Source organism: Notamacropus eugenii, chromosome 4 (genome assembly GCF_028372415.1).
Source record: "Notamacropus eugenii isolate mMacEug1 chromosome 4, mMacEug1.pri_v2, whole genome shotgun sequence".
In the NCBI taxonomy this organism is placed as follows: Eukaryota; Metazoa; Chordata; class Mammalia; order Diprotodontia; family Macropodidae; genus Notamacropus; species Notamacropus eugenii.
The window spans coordinates 396,100,197-396,119,258 of NC_092875.1; the positions used below are offsets into that span (position 1 = coordinate 396,100,197).

Genomic DNA, 19,062 nt, shown 5'->3' on the forward strand with positions numbered 1-19,062 from the left:
AGCATCCATTCACGCTGTGCTAGCAGCAGGATTCTATGGCCCTCGGAGGGTGTGCGGCCACTTCTGGAGGATCAGTGTTCCCAGAAGATGCGCCTGTTTGCGTCTCCTTGAGGCAAAGCAGACCTCCCCCTCCCCACACGAAGCAGATGTGTTCCTGAACAGTTCCATGACAGAATATTTTTATGGTAAATGGCGTCAAATTTCTGAGACATTAACAACTTTCTACTTAACAGACGCATCCCATGGTAACCATTTGTAAAGCAAATATTCACCCGTTAATCAGACTTTTTTCTTTCTGCAAGTGGGTGGAAAATTGTTTTTGTTTTTGTTTTTTTTAGCATTCAAGTTTTTAACACAGTATAGGCAAATCCTACGTGGAAATCTCCAATTTTCAAAAAGAAAAAAGTAGAGGAAAACTACGTGCTTTAAAGTATTACCTCTTTGAGAGCTGGACGGTCCCATCCATTTTACAGATGAGGAAACTGAGGCCAAGAGAGACGAAGTGACTTGGCACAAACATTAATTAGCAAGTCCAGGTTTCAGACCCTCGTCTTCTAGCTTCAAATCTAATGCTCCTTCCCCATCGCACACTTCACATTTAATACAAAGTTGGCCGGGAGATACTTCCACGCGCAGGCACGAATCCAGGCGCATGCGCGCGCCCCCCCCCCCCCCGCCCCGCCCCGCCCCGCCTCCGCTTAGGTGCACGCGCACACAGCACAGGCACCTCCACCCTCGCAGAGATGAATCACCCGTCTGGGGAGAGGCGGAGTGGGTGTAGCCACCCTGGGGTTTATACAATTTCATTCTTTTCTGGTCACAAAAAGAAAAACTCGCTGGACGGACCGACAACTTTGCAGCTGAAAATCAGAAGGTAAATGCAGCCATGCCTTACTATTCTTTTCTTGGCTCTAGGTTTCTTAGGCGTTCTCGTGCCGTGCGCTTCTGGAAGAGGGGAACACTGCTTAAGTTGTTTCTTGGGAAGAAAGTCAAGTGTTAAGGCTGACCGTAAACAAAGAAAAACAGAAGCCGAAGTCAGTATTCGTTGGCCTGCCATGTGCTGTATGTTGAGAGCACTGGTTACGATGCGGTCGTGTAGAATATACTTTAACTTTGTTGACGAGATCAGTTTTGACCGAGGACATCCGTCCCTCCTGTAATAGATGCCATCTATCAATCAGTAAGCATTATTAAGGGCGTGCAGTGTGCCAAGCGGTGTGCTAGGCTCTTGGAAGGAAGGGATCACCGCTAGTGTGGGGTAGTGGCTTCCAGTGCTGTCTCTGTTACTGGCTAAGCTGGAGGACCTTCCCAACTCTCCACAACAGCCCTGTGATCAGTGACTTTCGTCCTCGTCTGACAGATGGACAGGGGGAAGCTAGACAAGTAAAGCGACCTGTCCGTGGTCACACAGCTAGAAAGCGTTCCAAGTGGAACTCAAGGTTTTCCTGACCCCGAGTCTAGGACTTAATCCACTATGACAAAGTCACTGAGGGTAGGAATCATTTTTCTTTCTTTCTTTTGCTTTTCCTCTTCCTCTTTCTTCTGTATTTTTATCCAGCTCAGCACTTGGCCTGATTAATTCAGAATCTGGGGTTTCTTGTTTTCTTAGGACTCAGCAGCTTGACAATGCCTTCTCTCAGTGAAGCAAATGCCAAATTTGGCTTTAGTATTTTCCGAGAATTCAAGCAAAATGCAGAGGATAATCTGGTCATTTCCCCTCTGAGCATTTCAACGGTAATGGCCATGGTCTTACTTGGAGCCAGAGAGAAAACTGCATTTGAGATGCAGAAGGTAAATAAATGCAGACTGTGCTGGGTTTCATTTCCTCCAATGGTCTTCTGGTGGTTTTGTTACAGAAAGAGGGTTTTTGGTTTTTTTAGGCTGTGTTCCAAATACGGACTTGTGAAATTTTATAACAAATACTAATTCAAGGTCTGGCATATAAAAACAGACTTTCATGTCAGATTTGCCTAAGGCTTATCCCTTACACAGTTGAAATGTATTCTGAATTGTACTTGGCTTAGATTACAAGTTAAGATTTGTTTGCATTTTCTTAGCATACACCAAATTGGAGGGAAGTTTTCTTACATTTTTAAAGCAACTTTATTTTCATAATCTGAAAAGTATACGGAGCATGTCTGTTATTAACTATAAAGTAGCACAAAACTGCTTGGTAGGAATCTGGAGCTCTCAGTCTGATGCCATATCACAGGTAAAGATATTTCTGTTTAGGAAGTATTAACTGACTCCTTTGGGAAGGGGTGTTAACTGAAATTGAGAAACTGAAAATAAAATATGGATGTATGTATAGTGCTGGATTTAAAGTCCTGGATTAAAATCCCATTTTAGCTGTGTAACCGTGGGAAAATCATCTCATTCAGTTTGTGGGCCTCAGTTTCTTTAGCTGTAAAATGAGAAAGTTGGACCTGATCTCTATGGTCCCTTCCAGCTATATATCTATGATCCATTTAGTACTTTTTCCCAAATGTATAATTGAGAGATGTATATTTTTCTTCCTTCTAACTCCCATAACAATATTTCATATATTTTTCAGGTGCTTTGCTTAGATGAAGTTACAAAAGGTGGCAGGCCAAGTGTTGGAGACAGTCGTGGTATCTCAGTAGAGGTAAGCTACATAACAGCAGGGACTGGGTGATCCCTCCGTGACCAATTCATGCTCCAGATTCAGCCCCCTATTACACAAATGGGAGTGTCAGAAAAAATTAGCCCTTCTGGCATACCAGTTTTCCCAAAAGGGGATCTAGACTAGCATCTGATAAGGAAAGATCTCACTAGTAGGATTTTTCTGTTGACTCAAAAAGGAAGAAACTCTCCTTTAATGTTCAAGGAAGGAGCTTTCAGCTGGTTGTACAATATTTGAAATGTGGAAGATGTTGCAACATGCTCTGGGTGTGGAGGAAAGAAAAAGATACAGTTGTTATTATTCAGTTGTTTTATGTCCAACTCTTTGTGACCCTATTTGGGGTTTTCTTGGCAAAGATATTGTAGTGATTTGCCATGTTCTTCTTCTGTTCATTTTACAGATGAGGAAACTGAGGCAAAAGGGCTAAGTGATTTGCCCAGGATGACACATGTAGTAAGTGTCTGAAGACAGATTTGGATGCAGGATGATACGTCTTCCTGACTCTAGGCCAGAGACTTGTATCCATGTACACCTGTTTATTTGTCATAAGGGAGTTTATATTTTTTGGGAGGAGATGGTTGGAAGAGTTGTGGGGGGCATTGACAGTGATGTGAAAAAGAGCATCCATGATACATTAAAAATATACAGAAGAGAGCAGAAGGAAGCTTTTCCTGGGCTAGGATCAGCTCAAGAATCTTCTCTTTATCTGAAGGCTGTCTCTGGCACACCTGGAGAGATCCATTCCCAGTTTCATTCCCTATTGGAAGAAATCAACAAACCCAATGATGATTATTCACTGGCTGTTGCTAACAGACTCTATGGAAGCCAGACATTTGAGTTCCTGCAGGTAAGCACTCTGCTTCTATCACTGATAATTTCAATGTAGATGCTGAATATGTTGGTGCTCAAGATCACATCATTTTCTCTTCCCCCAACAAAGTCCAGTTAATAGAAGTCACAAGATGTAATAGGTGAAGATGCATAGTGGATGTCTGACATTTTCACATTGGTTCTCAGAAGTGTTTTCACCTTTTTGGGTTCACTGTGTGTTCAGGGTTCAGAATCCTTAGGTTTTTAGGTTCAGAAACTCAGTTTTCAGATTAGCCCAGAAGTAAGAGTTTATATTAACTGAGAGCACTAGAGGCTGATTTATAAAACAGGTTACTAATTTATTAATTTACAGTGAGGATATATATTTGGTATGATATACAGGACTAGTCATTTGCATAAGGACTCTGCCTACTGGGGCTTGTCCCATCAAGAGTCTAAATTATAGATCACCTTGTTGCTCTGTAAGTAAAGGATCAGAAAAGAAACCTGATTGTTGACAAAAGGCGATTTACAATGAGCTATTATAGCTTGGTATATAATCCTTCTCCCCTACAATAGTGACATTGTAGATGGACCAATGAATTTTTTACTATCCAATCAGATTTTTCTCAGTATTCCTTATTAATAGTATTAAAAATAATGATGACTAGCATTCATATTAAGCATCAAGGTTTGCAAAGCGCTTTACATATTAACTCAGTTGATCCTCCTAAGAGTCATGTGATGTAAGTGCAGCTATTATCCCTGTTTTACAGAAGAGGAAACTGAGGCTGAAGAGGTTATATGACTTACCCAGGGTTACAAAGTGACTAAATGGCTAGGCAGGATTTGAAGTTAGGTCTTCCTAACTCCAAATCCAACACTGTATCCCTTGTACTCCCAGCTGCCTCTTTGTCACTATGTTTCTTTTCCAGTTAATTGTAAACTTCTTCTACCATTTGTCCTTTCTCCTGAGCAAAGTGTGGTCTCTGATTCCATTTCAATTATGATGTGGGAGCCACGCTGTCTCACTGATCAAGAACAGGCATTAGTTATGCATACTGAGACCTTTTCCCAAATGGATTTTCCACTCTTAGCAGCCCACCCAGATCAGCGGGCCTCTACAAAACAAACACCATTTATTGAGAAACAAAGATGTGAAAACTGTCCTGGCTCCCTAACCAAAATCCTTGATTCTGAGCAAAGCAAAGGCAAAGAATAAAACACCATTTACAAAGAAGTCTAGAGGTGCTCTTATAATATTATTACTGCAGAGGCTATCCGAAGTTTGGTTCATTTGGAAAGGAAATAACCCAGAAAATTGGGGTTGGGTAGTGCCCATAATGGTGGAGATAGCCATCAATAAGGAAGAATCGTCCTTATTGCCAGTATCAACATGCTCATCTGGTAGGTATAATAGCTATGACTGTGGCATTGGCTACACATGGTTACATCATGGGTAGGGTGCCAATTTTGATGTTGTCAGCTGATATGTGGTACTCTGTTTTGCTTAAGGTGTTGACATGTACAGAGCACTGACATTTCTGTTATAGCAACATTTACTTTATCATGGGCAAATCACAGCAGTGACAATTCCAGTTTATCTTAAATTGGCTACCTTTTGAGAGTAGCATCTTCTGATGAGGTTTTATGGAATCTTAGATGGAGAGGTGGCCTGAATCAGGAACATCTGAGTACAAACAGGTCCCATCTTTGTGGTGCATATTAGCTATGTAACCCTGGGCAAGTTCTTTAACCTCTCAGTGCCTTTAAGCATGCTTGCTGATCTGCATTGTAAGAGGGGTTTCTCCTATAGTGATAGTAGGAGATCTGTCATACATCCAGAACAAAAAAGCAAGTAGTCACTATATCATGGTGAACTATTTCCATAATATCTCATCCAATTTTTGAGGCCTTCTTCCTGTAGCTCCAGAATTGAATCTCTACAGGCTTTTTGCTGACCTGTCCAAGGTGCTTGCCTTGAGTTGCTCTGAAGTGCTGGTAGGCAAGCTTAGATTCTCATGAGACTCCTGAAGTTCCAAGAATGGGAACTCTGTAACCGCTGAGCATCTGAGGAGAGTGTCCACATGTCTAATGTTAGAAGTTAGCTTGTTGCAGTAGAAATTGTGCTGGATTAGAATGTCAGGAGATGTGGAATCACTTCCTAGCTCTGCCACTTACTGTCTGTGTGACTTTGATCCAGTCACTCTAACTCTTTTGAACTTTGGTTTCCTCATTTCTGAAATGACCACTCCGGACCAGTCAGTCTCTGTGGTCCCTCCCTGCTCTAGATATCTGATTCCTGTATTCAGTCCAGGTGATCATTAAGTGTTGAGGTGGCAGTTCCTGAAGCCATATCCAACAATGGGAAAATTATTAGAAGAAACCATTCAACTCTAAAGAAGACCCCCTGAACCACTCAGTCATGTGGGGTTCCCATGCCACCATCTTCTGTGATTACTGAAGAACATAACTGACAGTTATGTTCCATACTCATCCACACTCATTTATTTTTTTCCTGTTCCACTGTTAGGGTAGTATTTGAGGTGCCATCACATGCTTTTTATAATTATTTATGTAAATGGCTCTTTTCTCATTTCATTAATCTGTCAGTAGGTCAGTTAGTCATATTTATAACCAGAGCTTTTATAATTAAGAAAAGGACTTGTAAACATTGCCTGTCTTCTTAATATTCTTTCGGTTCTGTTTCTACTTGAACTTTCCAGATGAGCTGATCATTGTTTTTCTTGTGACTAGCCACAGAAACTCATGACCAATTACCACTGAGGCAATATGGGGCCACATAAAGAGGGTTGAACTTGGAGCCAAAGGGCCTATCACTTATTACCTGTGTGAGTTGGGGCATGTTTAACTTCTCTTTATAGGTGTTTTCCTCATTTGCAAAATGATGGAGTTGGGTTAGATAATCTATTAAGTTCCTTGCAGCTCTCAGTCTGTAAGCACTGGGGCCATGTTTTAGAGTGGTTGAGTAGTACAGTGATTCAGAGAGACTATATGTCTAGATTTTGAATTCCATGTTGTTTAAGATATGGCACTTTCTCCCATGGCATTAGTTATTTTTATTCTCTGTCCCCTCTACTTGGTCAGTCCATGGATGTATATATTCATATGCCTCTGTTTTTTCAAAGCCCTACTTAGATGGTGTAAAGGATGTTTACAAAGCAGGGCTGGAAACTATGGACTTTTTACATGCTTCAGAAGACAGTCGAGGGAAGATTAATTCATGGGTTGAGAATCAAACAAATGGTAAGTAAGGAATAAGAGCTTTAATTTTCCTGATGTTTCTAAAGGGTAATATTTAGATACATGTTAAATTGGATGCTAGACATAGAAAAATTAATGAGCTAGGAATTTCCAGGAAGTCTGGGGTCTGTCTTAATTGGTAATAATTGGTAGTAATCTAGGTAAATGACTTAGTTTCTAAATCTGGAAACAAGGGTGTTAACTAGATAACCTCTGAGTCCTCTCCAGTGCTTTAGACAAGGCTGTTATTGAGAAGAATTGATCAATGACTTGTCACACTTGTAGCATCTAAGATGGATCTAGCACCAAAGACAGTTCTATTCTCATCCCTCTTATGATTTCTCTTGAATCCACCCCACTCCCTTCTCCCCTCCCACCCAACTATTTGCTATTTCAAAGACTACAATCTCTGTCCATCACCTGTTCTTGCTTCTGGACACTCTATGTCAGCTTCACTTCAGGGGAAGACAGAGGCACTGATTGCAGTTACTGGTGCTTTCTTTCCTCTAATTTCCTTTAATGGTCAGTGTTTATTGACTTATGCAACTTGATCGACACAGATCTCCAGCCATGGAAAGAAAGAATCTTTGAAGGATAGTATTAGCTCTTATACAGTCTGATACTTCTTTGGAATGACTTGGAACCTTGACCTTTCCATTGCTTAATGGTCTGTCCTCTGGCAAAGATATAATCTCTAACTGTGAAGGATCCACACAGTATCAGCAGGGCTTATAAAACAAAGAATTTGAAATGAACATAGAGCAACAGGGACCAGTCCCCAGATTCTGATAGGCTGGAGGGCTCCCTTGTCCCTTCCCAGGGAAGGCCAAGCAGTGTCTTGCCCACTCCTTTGCCTGGTCCAGGTTGCTACTTCTCAGGGTCTTATAGTATTGAAAGCCTTCTGCCAGGATGGAACTAACTGTTTTCTTTGCGCCTCTGCAGCTCTAAATGAGCAGCTTGGCATGGTGTTGGTGGCCTGGTAGTGTGTGCCATGCCCCATCTGTGTCGGATCAGCTGGAGGTTTTAGGGACTGAGGCTGCAGTTTGACTGCATTTGCCCTAGCAGTTCAATTTCTTTAGATGTGACTTAGATCCTAATGACACAGATTTATATTTTGAACTCAACTAAAGATGTGAGAAGGAACAAATAATCTCAGGGGAAAAGATGGATATCAATGAAGCAGAGGTATCTTTATCAACCTGGGAATCCTTTTAGTGGCATGGAAATTCAGGGATGTCCTTCGGTAAGCATGTGAAATAAATGAGTCTTTGATGCTATCCTATTTTCTCCCATTATTCGTATTTTTTACCTTTTTAAAAAAAGTCTTTTTTCTCCCATAGGAGGGGCTTCCTCACATGCTGTCTCTAGCTTTGAACCTTTATTTGTTATTGTTGTTTCAGAAAAAGTGCTGGAGTGGTTTGTCATTTCCTTCTCCAGTTCATTTTACAGATGAGGAAACTGAGACAAGCAGGGTTAAATGACTTGCTTGGGGTCTTATAGATAGTAAATGTCCTGAAGCCAGATTTAAACTCAGGTCTTCTTGAATTCAGGCCAGGCACTCTATTCACTGTGCCACATTGGTGTCCTAGAACCTTTATGCTGCATCCTTTTCTCCTCATAGTCTAACTTCTTGTGCTTGCTTTGCTCCAACCCCTGTCTTCACTGAAACTAATCTCCTCTGACTCAAGGGGTTAACTACCTATGGCAAGAAACTAATTCCTGTGGTAATTTGCTAATGAGGCAGGGCTAGAGGACCTGCTCCCAAGAAATATTAACCAAAACGTTTTTGAGACAATACTTGTTTTTGTTGTCTAATTCATTAATGATTCTGGCTAGTCAAACTTTTTAGTAGGGGGTGGTGCCACCATTGAAGGCTGTTATATTTGGGTAGGCATGGCTCTACGAGGATGGATTCCCTCTTCATCTAAATGAGTTTAGTATAGAAGGCATTTTTTTTGTTTATAGAAGGCATTGAAGACACACTGGTTGAACTGAATAGAGTAGGTGCGGCCTTTGGTACTCCAGAAGTGGTGTGAGGATGGGGGAAAGGATACTGATGCATTGTGATCCCTTTCTAAGAGCTGGACTTGCAAACATGAGTTGTTTCAAAATGTGGATGAATTTTTTTTCTCTAACCTCATCTCTACCCTACAAAGACTACACGTTAGTTCCACACCATAGGGAGAACTGTTTTCCAACCAGGAGAATGCCATCTGCTGACATACCGAGAAGTAGCTTTTGTTGGCAAACTTCTTGACTCAGTTTTTGTAAATGAAAACAATTATTACAAAATGTGATGTTTTTTCTTTTGTCTCTTTATATCTAAGGAAAAATCAAGGAGCTATTTTCAGCAGGTACTATTGACCCAGCTACTGTCCTGGTACTGGCAAATGCCATTTATTTCAAAGGAAAGTGGGCCATGAAATTTAAGCAAGAAAATACTCAAGAAAGAAATTTCAGGACAAACAAGGTACTGAAAAGATGTTTTCTGGTTTCCCTTTTATTAATTTTATTTTAATTGATATTTTTGTTTTTTGTATTACCTTTATATCACTTCTCCTTTAATCAACAAGCCTTACCTCTTAACAAAGAATAAAATAATGAAGAGAAAAATGCAGTTCAGAAAAGCCAACAAACATGGCAATTTTGTTAAACTTTTCAATGATGCTTGCTGTTTTACCTGCAAAAAGAAAAAGTCGTTTTATATCACTAGACTAGGAAAAAAAATGTTATTTTACATCCTAAGGTTATGTCCATTCACAAGGTCTCCTAACGAAGGAACAAACTAGCAGGTACTTCCTAACCAAGAACTATGTACCAGACAGTATAGGAAGAAGCTCCACACAAATCACATGAAACAGAGCTATTATCCATAAGAGGTTTACAATTCAGCTGGGGAAAGAAGACTCCAACAGGTAAAGTATCTGGAAGCAGTGGAAGAGATTTCTCAACACAGTATCATAGTAAATTTCTGAATCATGGTTACAGATAAGAAATACCATAGTTTCCAGCATGGAGAGATAACTGTAGGTTAGAGTGATTAGGAAATCTTGCTGGTGTTGGTGGAAGAATTTGATGTACCTGCTAAACGCAGGCAAGCTTTCAAAAGTCATACCAGAGGAAGGAGGGTATCCTAGGCAGGAGGGGAAGCACAAGATAAGAGCAAAGGGAATTTTACTTGGAAAGGATAATGATAAGATAAAGACTGTATTTTTAAAAATTCCATGCAAACACAAATGGCATTGTTATTTCCTGCATGAAGAAGCAGGTAGAATCACCCTGGGAGTCTTTTATTTTTATTTTATTTGGGAGGTTTATTTCAGATTTATATTCCTAGTGCATAGGGTACAGGCATAGGTTATTGAGTTAGAAGGGACCTCAGAGACCAGTCCATTCACCATACCTGTTCAAACATCTCTGATGATGATGGACTTGCCTTGTTTTCAGTCATGTAACCTGCTTTGTCCTCAGTTTTCTCAGCTGTGAAATGAAGGACTTAGAAATAAATGCCATTAGAAGTACCTTTCGGCTCTAAATCTGTGATTCCATGACCTTATAAAAAATTCTACAGCATAGAATCATAGATTCAGGTTGTCCATTGACCATTTAGTACAACCCATGTCCAAAAGGAATACTACTATAAGCTAAGCTTCTCCAGTTACTTCTTCGTACTTTTATTTTTAAGTGCCTCACCATTATGTTCACCTTGGTCAGTGCTTGCCAGATTATCAAAATTATTCCTAAATTGTAATGTTCAGGACTAAACACAGATGTGGCCTGAATCAGGGCGTTGTGTTGTTGTTCACTTGCTTCTCAATCATGTGTGAGTCTTGTGACTTCATCTGAGATATTCTTGGCAGATATACTGGAGTGGTTTGCCATTTCCTTCTCCAACTCATTTTGCAGATGACTCAGGAGAAGAAATTGAGGTTGGTGACCTCGCATGGCCCTCCCTCACTCAAATCAAAGTCAGCTGCAAGTTAGGTCCTCATCTTGATGGCATGGTCCTCTTCGACAAAGAAGGACAAACGCAACAACAACAGATGAGGAAACTGAGGCAAGCAGGATTAAGTGACTTGCTCAGAGACATACAGGTAGTAAGTGTCTGAGGCCATATGAGGTCCTCCTGACTCCAGGCTTAGTGCTCTGTGCACAATGGTGCCACCTAGGTGCGTTGGTATAGTACATAGTAGTTTTTAATAAATGTTTGGTTATTGAGTTCTTAAATTTATGATTGATTCTATTACTTAGCATAGTACCTAGCACATAGTAGGCACTTAATGAATACTTATTAATTGATTGTTGTTGATAAATCTAGTGCTAGAAGGAATCTTAGAGATCGTTGAGCCTAATCCCTTTATTCTACCAAAGAGGAAATGACTCAGAAAAGTTAAGCAAATTATTCATATTTACTCAAATAACCAGAGATAAAATCCTACCAAGAACCGATCTAACTCCTTGTTTAGTCCTTTTCCACTATGCCAGGCACATTTTCTCTTTTTGTGGGCATCCTTCCTAACCAACCCTCCACCCACCCCCACTGTCCCTACACAGAAAGAGTTCCACAACCTTCAGGCCAATGCTAGACTCCAGCAGGAGGTAAAAACAATCCCTTTCCTGTTCTTGAAGCCTGCTGCAGGCTTCCTGGCTTTCCCTCTGTGGTTGAGTGCAGTGTGTTTGGATAGTCAGCACAAACCTTCTCTTTGTTGGCTTTTACCTGTATTAGTTGAGACTTGATTCTTCCAGGAATCTAGTGCATACTTTTTTCACTGAATTTATTTTGTGTATGTTATGTTAAAGAAAAGGAAAATGACAGACTCTTGGGGACCACTAGATACTAGAAATCAGTCACATTGAGTTATTTTTCTGGTTAAGGACAACTGGGGTTCAGTAAATTCAAGAGAAGGATCTGTCTTATAGAAAGCATGGACTGTATTATAGAGAGCAAGTAAGTAAAGCCTTGAGTAGGTGAAATACATGAAATACATGATTTGAGGAGAACCAGGAAGATACCATACTCCAAGTTATCTCCCTTATTTTATCTTCAGTCAGTCAACAAGCATTTATTAAGTACCTGTTATTTGCCAGGCAGTGTGCTGTGTGCTGGGAATACAAGCGTAAAGAATGAAAGAATTCCTACTCCCAAGGAGCTTATATTCTAAAGGAGGAAACAAGTACACGTGTAAGCATATATAACACAATTAATACTTAGGAGAGAGACTGGTGTTGGAGATAGAGATATAGAAAGAGAAATATGTATCTAAGATATATATAAATTATATACACATATATTATAAATTATAATGTCTCTAAAATAATATATGTTATATAACTAGAGGTATAGTTATATATACATACATATACACTTATGAATATATGTACATATTCATACATGTGTATATATACAGTCAATTTTCAGCATCCCTGCCTTTAACTTGCATAACTTTAAACATTCATGTGATTTTGTTTTGGCAATGATGCACTTTTTCAGCTATGCACAGCAGAGATAGAATGTTGGAACGTCAGGGGTGATATTGAGACCTCACTAGTCTCAGAAGCTTCTGAGCAAATGGGGAAGTTGCTGGAAGCAAAACTTAGCTGCGTCCTCAGGCTAGAACCAAACTCTTTTGGTTGCCGAGGGAGTGAAGGAAAGAAGGCACTACAGCTGCATGGCCTGGGATGCTTGGCTGGAAGAAGGAGGGAATCCTCTTTTGGAAGCCCTTGGGAAGCCTGGGCCCTGCTGGAGCACTCAAAAAAAGGACTAGAAACCTGGTACATGGTGATCATGCTGGGGTGCTGGGCAACTGAGCTGAGTGATTAAAATCCTAGCAACCTCTCCCTTGGTTTTCAGATGGTAGCTAAAGTAGAGAGGTTTATGGCATGTAGTCAGCAGTGCAACACTCTCATACCACATGCAGTGGCAGGTAAAATGGAGGTTACAAAATATTTTCGTTTTAAGCAGTTTATTTGCTGCATAGTATTTATGGTACTGTAGATTTTATATTATGAAAAGTTAATATTGTCTTATATATGTATATAGATTTAAAATGTTAGCACAAAAGGTCATAGAATTCTAGGGAATTACTAGCAAGACAAAATGTCAGTTTTATTTTGTGTACTGAATTTTGTGATTTATTTCATGGTTATTGGTTAGGAAAAGTGCATATTATCAGAATTAATGTTTTGTTATAGAGAATTTTATGCAGAAAAGTGTATTTTCAGCTCTCTCTGGTGAAAGAATACAGTTTTTGGTAGTTACAGGAACCTAACCCTGTTACCTATTGGTTTAATGTATCAACATTCATATTTTTAATTGCTGTTTTCCAGGAACATTACTCCTGTGAAAGTTAAAGATTGTGTATGTTTTTATGTATATATGTCTGTGTATGTAAATATATGTGCATATACTGAAACGTACATGTATGTTTGCATATGTATCCTAACCTCAAGGAGCTTATATTCTAATGGGAGAAAACAACACAAAAAGAGGAGTTGGAAAGGGGAAGGGGAAGGAGAGGTAAATGCTGTGGCTCTATTATTGAGCTTGATCTTTGGAATTATTTAGCCACCATCCATTAAAAGAAAAAAAATCATCCCTCTTAATGCATTTTAACAATGTTAGAAATGAAAAATGGCCAGTATGTTAGCATAATCAAACGTTATTTTAAGGGATGATAAATTTTTTTTCTATTAACGTTGGTTCACTCATGTTGGCAGCTAGATGGTGCAATGGATAGAACACTGGGCTTGACATCAAATGTGGCCTCAGCCACTTAGGAATTGTGTGACCCTGGCCTAGTCAGTTAAGGCTGTTGACCTCAGTTCCTCATCTATAAAATAAGGTGGAGAAGGAAATGGCAAAGTGCTCCAGTATCTTTGCTAAGAATACCCCAAATGGGGTCATGAAGAGTCAGACATGATGGAACATCTATGAGAACTTTGATGATAAGATGAGAAAAAAATTCCTGTTTTGTACTACTCTATGCCAACATTTTAGTCATGAAAGGAAGAGTTATTTTAAGCTTAAAATGAAAGATGATTTTGAATGAACCTGCTGAAATTAACCAGTTCAAATTTATCGTCTAGCCATTTTATTCACACTACTTGCAAGGCTTCTCCTAGATTCCATTTGAGGGAAGGCAGAAATAACAACCTGACACTTTTTTGAAGGTTCAGATGCATCCCACTACTCTTTAATCACTGCATTTAATTTATATTTCAAGACTTTTTAATGTAGAGCTATATATCTCATATCCCCTGGCTTGATGGTTATATTTATAAAACTGAAAAAAGGATTATGAAATACTTCCAAGGTAGAAATCAGATTGTTAATCTGATTTTTTTTCTAGAGAAATCTGTTGTTAACATGGCCTGCACCCTAAAGTTGGTTCTGAAATGATCAGTTAGTAAACCCCATGCACGCATGGCCAAAGCTGAACAGTTTGCTGAAGTTGCTAGTTATTTCTTTGAAAATATGCTGACATTTTTATGTTGAATTTTTAAAAGGCTAAATTCTCAGAGAAATAAAGTATTTACTGGATAATTATGTGTTCTTTTCTTTTATTATAGGACACAAGCAGACCTGTACAGATGATGAAACAGACAGGCTTCTTCAATATAGGATACATTGAGGAATCTCAGGGGAAGATTCTTGAACTACCATATACAAACAACCATCTAAGTATGTTTGTGCTGCTACCTTCTGATAACATCAGTTTAGAGAAGGTAAAGAAACTGAGGCTCTTTGCTCAGATTATATTCCAACATTTTCTTGGCAATTTGCTCTTAAGTTTATGAAATCACAAATAGACACAATTAGTCACCTTCCTTGTGGTTGATTACAGTAAAAGGCATGAAAGAATACTTTTTGGTGCCTCAGATTACCTTTATTTCTCACAAAACATCACCAGGATGAGAGGTCTGAGTTTTCTTGAAAAAGATTAGCTTTTATAGAGAGTAAGCTGGAGGCAACTGAAATGTTATCTGCTACTGTGCATCATGCTACAAGTGCCTTGTCTTCTCATTGTTTTGAGATTAGATGTGTTTTCACAGAGAACAAGGCTTTAGTACAGGGACTGTTCTCAGAAGTGTCTCCTGTCCCAAGTATCTTATCCTCTGAGGGTTCTGAGATTAGATATGTTTCCACAGAGAGCAAGCTTATAGCAACCAGATCATTCTCTGAGATGTCTCCAGTCACAAATATCTTGTCCTTTAAGTGTTACATATTGAGCTGACATTAGTTTTTTCTCCTCCTTCCTGATGGTGAGGGATCCCCAGGTGTTAGACACTGCACATGTTTTCTGAATGCATCAACAGATTGGACTGACTTTCCCTTTCCTCACACACCCTTCTGCACATGCATGCACACACCCGCTCCTCAGGGATCTGCCAGGCAAGGAGAGGGGAATAAAGGAGGGGATGGATAGGGGAATGTGGTAAGGGAAAGGAGAAGTGGGGTATGGAAAGAGCAGAGTGAAGGAGTAGGGTGTGACAGGGGAGGAGCAGGGTTGGGGAAGGGAAGAGAAGAAGGTGAGGGGCAGGCAGACAGCTTCCAGCAGCCCCCTTTCTTGACTGTGGGGAACAGGGATAAAAACACTTTTCAAGCATAAAAATACATTGTTAATCCATGCCTCAGTTTTTTCATGTACAATATGAATGGAAACCAGTTTTCTACACACACATACACACACATTTTATGATTCTGATGATTTAAAACCTCCCTTATAATCATGAAATTTGTCCTTTTTTCTTTGTAGTTCGAACAAGATCTCACCTTTGAGAAATTAGTAGAGTTGATGAATCCTGAGAATATGGCCCGAAAAGAAGTTAATTTGCATTTTCCACGGTTTAGAGTAGAAGAGACTTACTCTCTGAAGCCCATATTGGAAGCTATGGGGATGAGAGATATATTTGATACACAAAATGCTGACTTTTCAGGAATGACAACCCAGAAGGGCTTGGCTGTGTCCAAAATTATCCATAAGTCCTATGTGGAAGTGAATGAGGAAGGCACTGAAGCAGCAGCTGCCACCGGTGTTGTAGTTGGATATAACTCTTCTAGAAAGGAAGAATTTAATTGTGACCATCCATTTCTCTTTCTCATTCGACACAACAAAAGCAAGAGTATTCTCTTCTATGGCAGAGTTGCTGCCCCTTAATAAAGAGCAGTTGGGAACCAATATGTAGAAGCTCGTTGAGGGCAGGAACTGTCCCACTGTTGTCTTTGTATCCCCACAGAACCTGTCCCATAAAAGGCACTTAACAAATCCATATGTCTGTTGAATTGAATTTATTCATGCCAAATGAGAACTGGTTGGAATAACTGGGATGTTTCTTTTTATTTAAAATTTTATTCTTGTTTTTGGTTTCAACTCTTCCCTTTCTATACTTCCCCCTCCCATGGAGAAGACAAGAAATACAATATCCATTATACAAATGGGGAAAAACTAGACATCCGTCTGCACTCTGAGTCATCCTTGTGGAGGCCATCTCAGTTCTCTAGGTGGAGATGGCCAGATTTTTCATTTTGTTTTTGAATCTGTGGCCAGTCATTCCAACGATGAGAGTTACTGAATCTCTTAGAGGTGATTTTTATTGTGTCGTTAGTGCTGTGTACGCTGTTCTGATTCTGCTCCCTTCACTTGGCATCATCCGTTTTTCTGAAACCATCTGCTTGTCATTTCTTGTATCACAGTCATATTTGTCATGATCACACACCACAACTGGATCAGCCATTCCCCAGCTCAGTCTGGAGTGCTTTCCTTTTCCTTCTTCTGAAATGCCTTATTACTGTTGAGGATACCACTATCCTCCTAGTCACCCAGGTCCATGACCTAGGTGTCATTCTCTGCTCCTTCCTCTTATTCACTTCCCATATCCAGTCTATCACCAAGTTCTATCCTCTTGGCTTCACTTCCTTCTTCGCTGAAACTATTGTCACCCTGGTGCAAGCCCTCATCACTTCATACCTGGACAATTGCATTAGCCTTTAGGTTGGTCTCTCTGCCTCAAGTCTCTCCTCAATTCTGTCTGTCCCCTACCTAGCTGCTCCTAAAGCAAAGGTCTGATCAGATCACCTCCCCCTCTCCTACTCCATGCTTCTTTCACCTCCGGGGTCAAATGAAGATCATCTTTGACTTTTCAATCCCTAAGGACTTTAGGTAGGCTCCTCACCCCATTAAACTAACGATGCCTTGGGAAAACTCAAATCTGGTAAATTAAATCCATCAGAGTAAGACCTATAATAAGGGTTGAAAGTCCCTTTTCTGGAGAGTTTAGACATCAACTATCTTTAAAATTCCAGAGGAATGTTTTCCCCCATCCTCCAGCTTGTATGAATCAGCATCAGTCTCCAGGTGTAGATTCTCTGCTTCCTGCCTCCAGTATCTGATATTGCTCAATGTGGGTAAGAAAAACCAATAAAAACTCATCAGACTTTCCCAGTTTTGGGTCCCAGTTTCATTCAGGGCCCCAGTCAGTGGACCTGGCCCATTTTTGCCATTCTCCTTGGTTGCTCCCATTGTAAATATGTACCCTCAATAAAACTGGTTTGCTTTACTGTCTTGTATGCTCCATGATTTCTTGTATTGGACCAAATACCAAAGTATTCCACAGCTTCCTAAATCTTGTTTGTTGTCTAGTTGTGTCTGACTCTTCATGACCCCATTTGGGGTTTTCTTGGCAAAGATACCAGAATAGTTTTTCTCTTTTCCATCTCATTTTGCAGATGAGGAAACTGATGCAGACAGGATGAAGTGACTTGTCCAGGGTCACACAGCTATGCATGTCTGAGGCTGGATTTGTGTCTTCTTGACACAGCAGAGCGTGGTGCTTTATCCACTGGGCCACCTATTTTGAGACACAAACCCTTTACAACTTGGTCTCTTCCTACCTTTGCAGTAGTCTTAAATTTTTCTCCTTCCTATGTCCTCTACTATCCAAGGACACTGGCCTCCTTGCTGTTCCTCACACACAACGCTCTATCATCGTTTTCATTAACTTGTTCCTCATACTTGGAATGTTCTTTTTCTTTGTTTTTCTCTCTCTTGGCTTCCCTGACTTTGTTCAAGGCATAGCTCAAATTCCACATTCTCCCAGAAACCTTTCTCAGTTCCTGTTAGTACAAATATGCCTTCCCTTTGAGAATATCTACAATTTTATACTTATATATCTCACTTATGTTGTTTTATGCAGTTGTTCACATGTTAGAATGTGAGCTCCTTGAGGACACAGACTGTTTTTTGTTTTTCCTTGAATCCCTAGTACTTAGTGTAGTTAATGACACATAGTAAGTGCTAAATAAATGCTTGTTGACTTGGCTTACCTAGGGTCACATAACAGTGAATATCTGAGGGAAGATCTGAATGCAGGTCATCCTGCCTGTAAGTACAACATCCTACCTATGTACCACATTACTGAACATTGATTAGTATCAGTGTGTTAAAAAAAATCACCCCACATTTATTGACACTGAGAAACTAAGACAATGTGGTAATAGGGCAACTAAAAATTACTCTACATCTAAGCAAAATCCAGAACTGAAAAAGTAAAATCAGTCCAATGTGATTTTTCTAAATGCCACTATTCTAGGACATGTTGAGGAAGCCATACTACCATGAGGTACTGAAATGATGAAAGTGACTGACCCAACAAAAGCAAGGGGAGTATAGGGTGTATATACATCATACACATGTACATGCATATATACCACAATACCATATGTGTACATGCATAATATTGTATATATTATATGTGTATATATACATATGTATATGTATGCATGTAACTATCTCTATATCAATATATCAGTGACTACTTTGCCCCCCACTGCCAGAAAGGCCAGGTGTGCTATACATTTCACTGCTCCCCAGTGTTCTCTGGCATCCTTAAGAGGACTTAGGAGTATCCAGGTATCTAATCTCTCTGCCATTGCCTCAAGTTCCCACCAATTGTATTCCCTCAATTTCAGGGGTGCCATGTATCCTCTTGCTATTTCATAACTTATTATTTATAAAGGAATGTTTACTTGAAAGGTGTTTCAAGAACCAGTATACATGTATCCCCTAAATGTCTGGGAGTCATATTTCCCCTTTATCCTACTTCAATTTTGGTAAATATTTTTTTTGCAAAGGATATTTATTTTAGAGGTATTGCAAGAATGATGATTATACAAAATCCATTCAATATTCCTCCTTATACTACCTCAGCTTGATTCAGTTTCTATACAGCATGATACTACCAAATTCCAAGTGCAAAGTTCTCCTAAGTTTGAGTCTCTAGCCCTGGCACACTGATTTCTCAGGGTTCCTTTGCTGGACTATTAGCAAATTCTGGCCAGAAATCCG

General features: G+C 39.8%; 1 protein-coding gene across 4 annotated transcripts; it reads left to right on the plus strand.

Annotated features, from left to right (window-relative positions):
• Window positions 1-685: 685 nt before the first annotated feature.
• LOC140501691 (serpin B4-like) lies at window positions 686-17,275 on the plus strand. 4 transcript variants are annotated; one of them, XM_072605532.1, is made up of 8 exons: window positions 686-874; window positions 1,610-1,791; window positions 2,555-2,626; window positions 3,357-3,491; window positions 6,604-6,721; window positions 9,046-9,188; window positions 14,288-14,443; window positions 15,475-17,275. In XM_072605532.1, exons 2-8 carry the CDS (start codon window positions 1,627-1,629, stop codon window positions 15,874-15,876), a joined length of 1,191 nt encoding a protein of 396 aa, XP_072461633.1. In that variant the 5' UTR covers window positions 686-874; window positions 1,610-1,626; the 3' UTR covers window positions 15,877-17,275. The 4 variants fall into 4 exon arrangements, with proteins under 4 accessions (XP_072461633.1, XP_072461636.1, XP_072461634.1 ...); XM_072605533.1 differs by lacking the exon at window positions 686-874 and adding an exon at window positions 1,281-1,492; XM_072605535.1 differs by lacking the exons at window positions 14,288-14,443; window positions 15,475-17,275 and adding an exon at window positions 12,210-14,272.
• Window positions 17,276-19,062: the final 1,787 nt, after the last annotated feature.

Excerpts from the sequence above, each read along its gene's own strand:
- LOC140501691 (XM_072605532.1), top strand. The coding sequence starts at position 1,627 with ATGCCTTCTCTCAGTGAAGCAAATGCCAAATTTGGCTTTAGTATTTTC. Across the intron at positions 1,792-2,554 it reads CTGCATTTGAGATGCAGAAG|GTGCTTTGCTTAGATGAAGT; the intron begins GTAAATAAATGC and ends TATATTTTTCAG. Across the intron at positions 6,722-9,045 it reads GGTTGAGAATCAAACAAATG|GAAAAATCAAGGAGCTATTT; the intron begins GTAAGTAAGGAA and ends TTTATATCTAAG.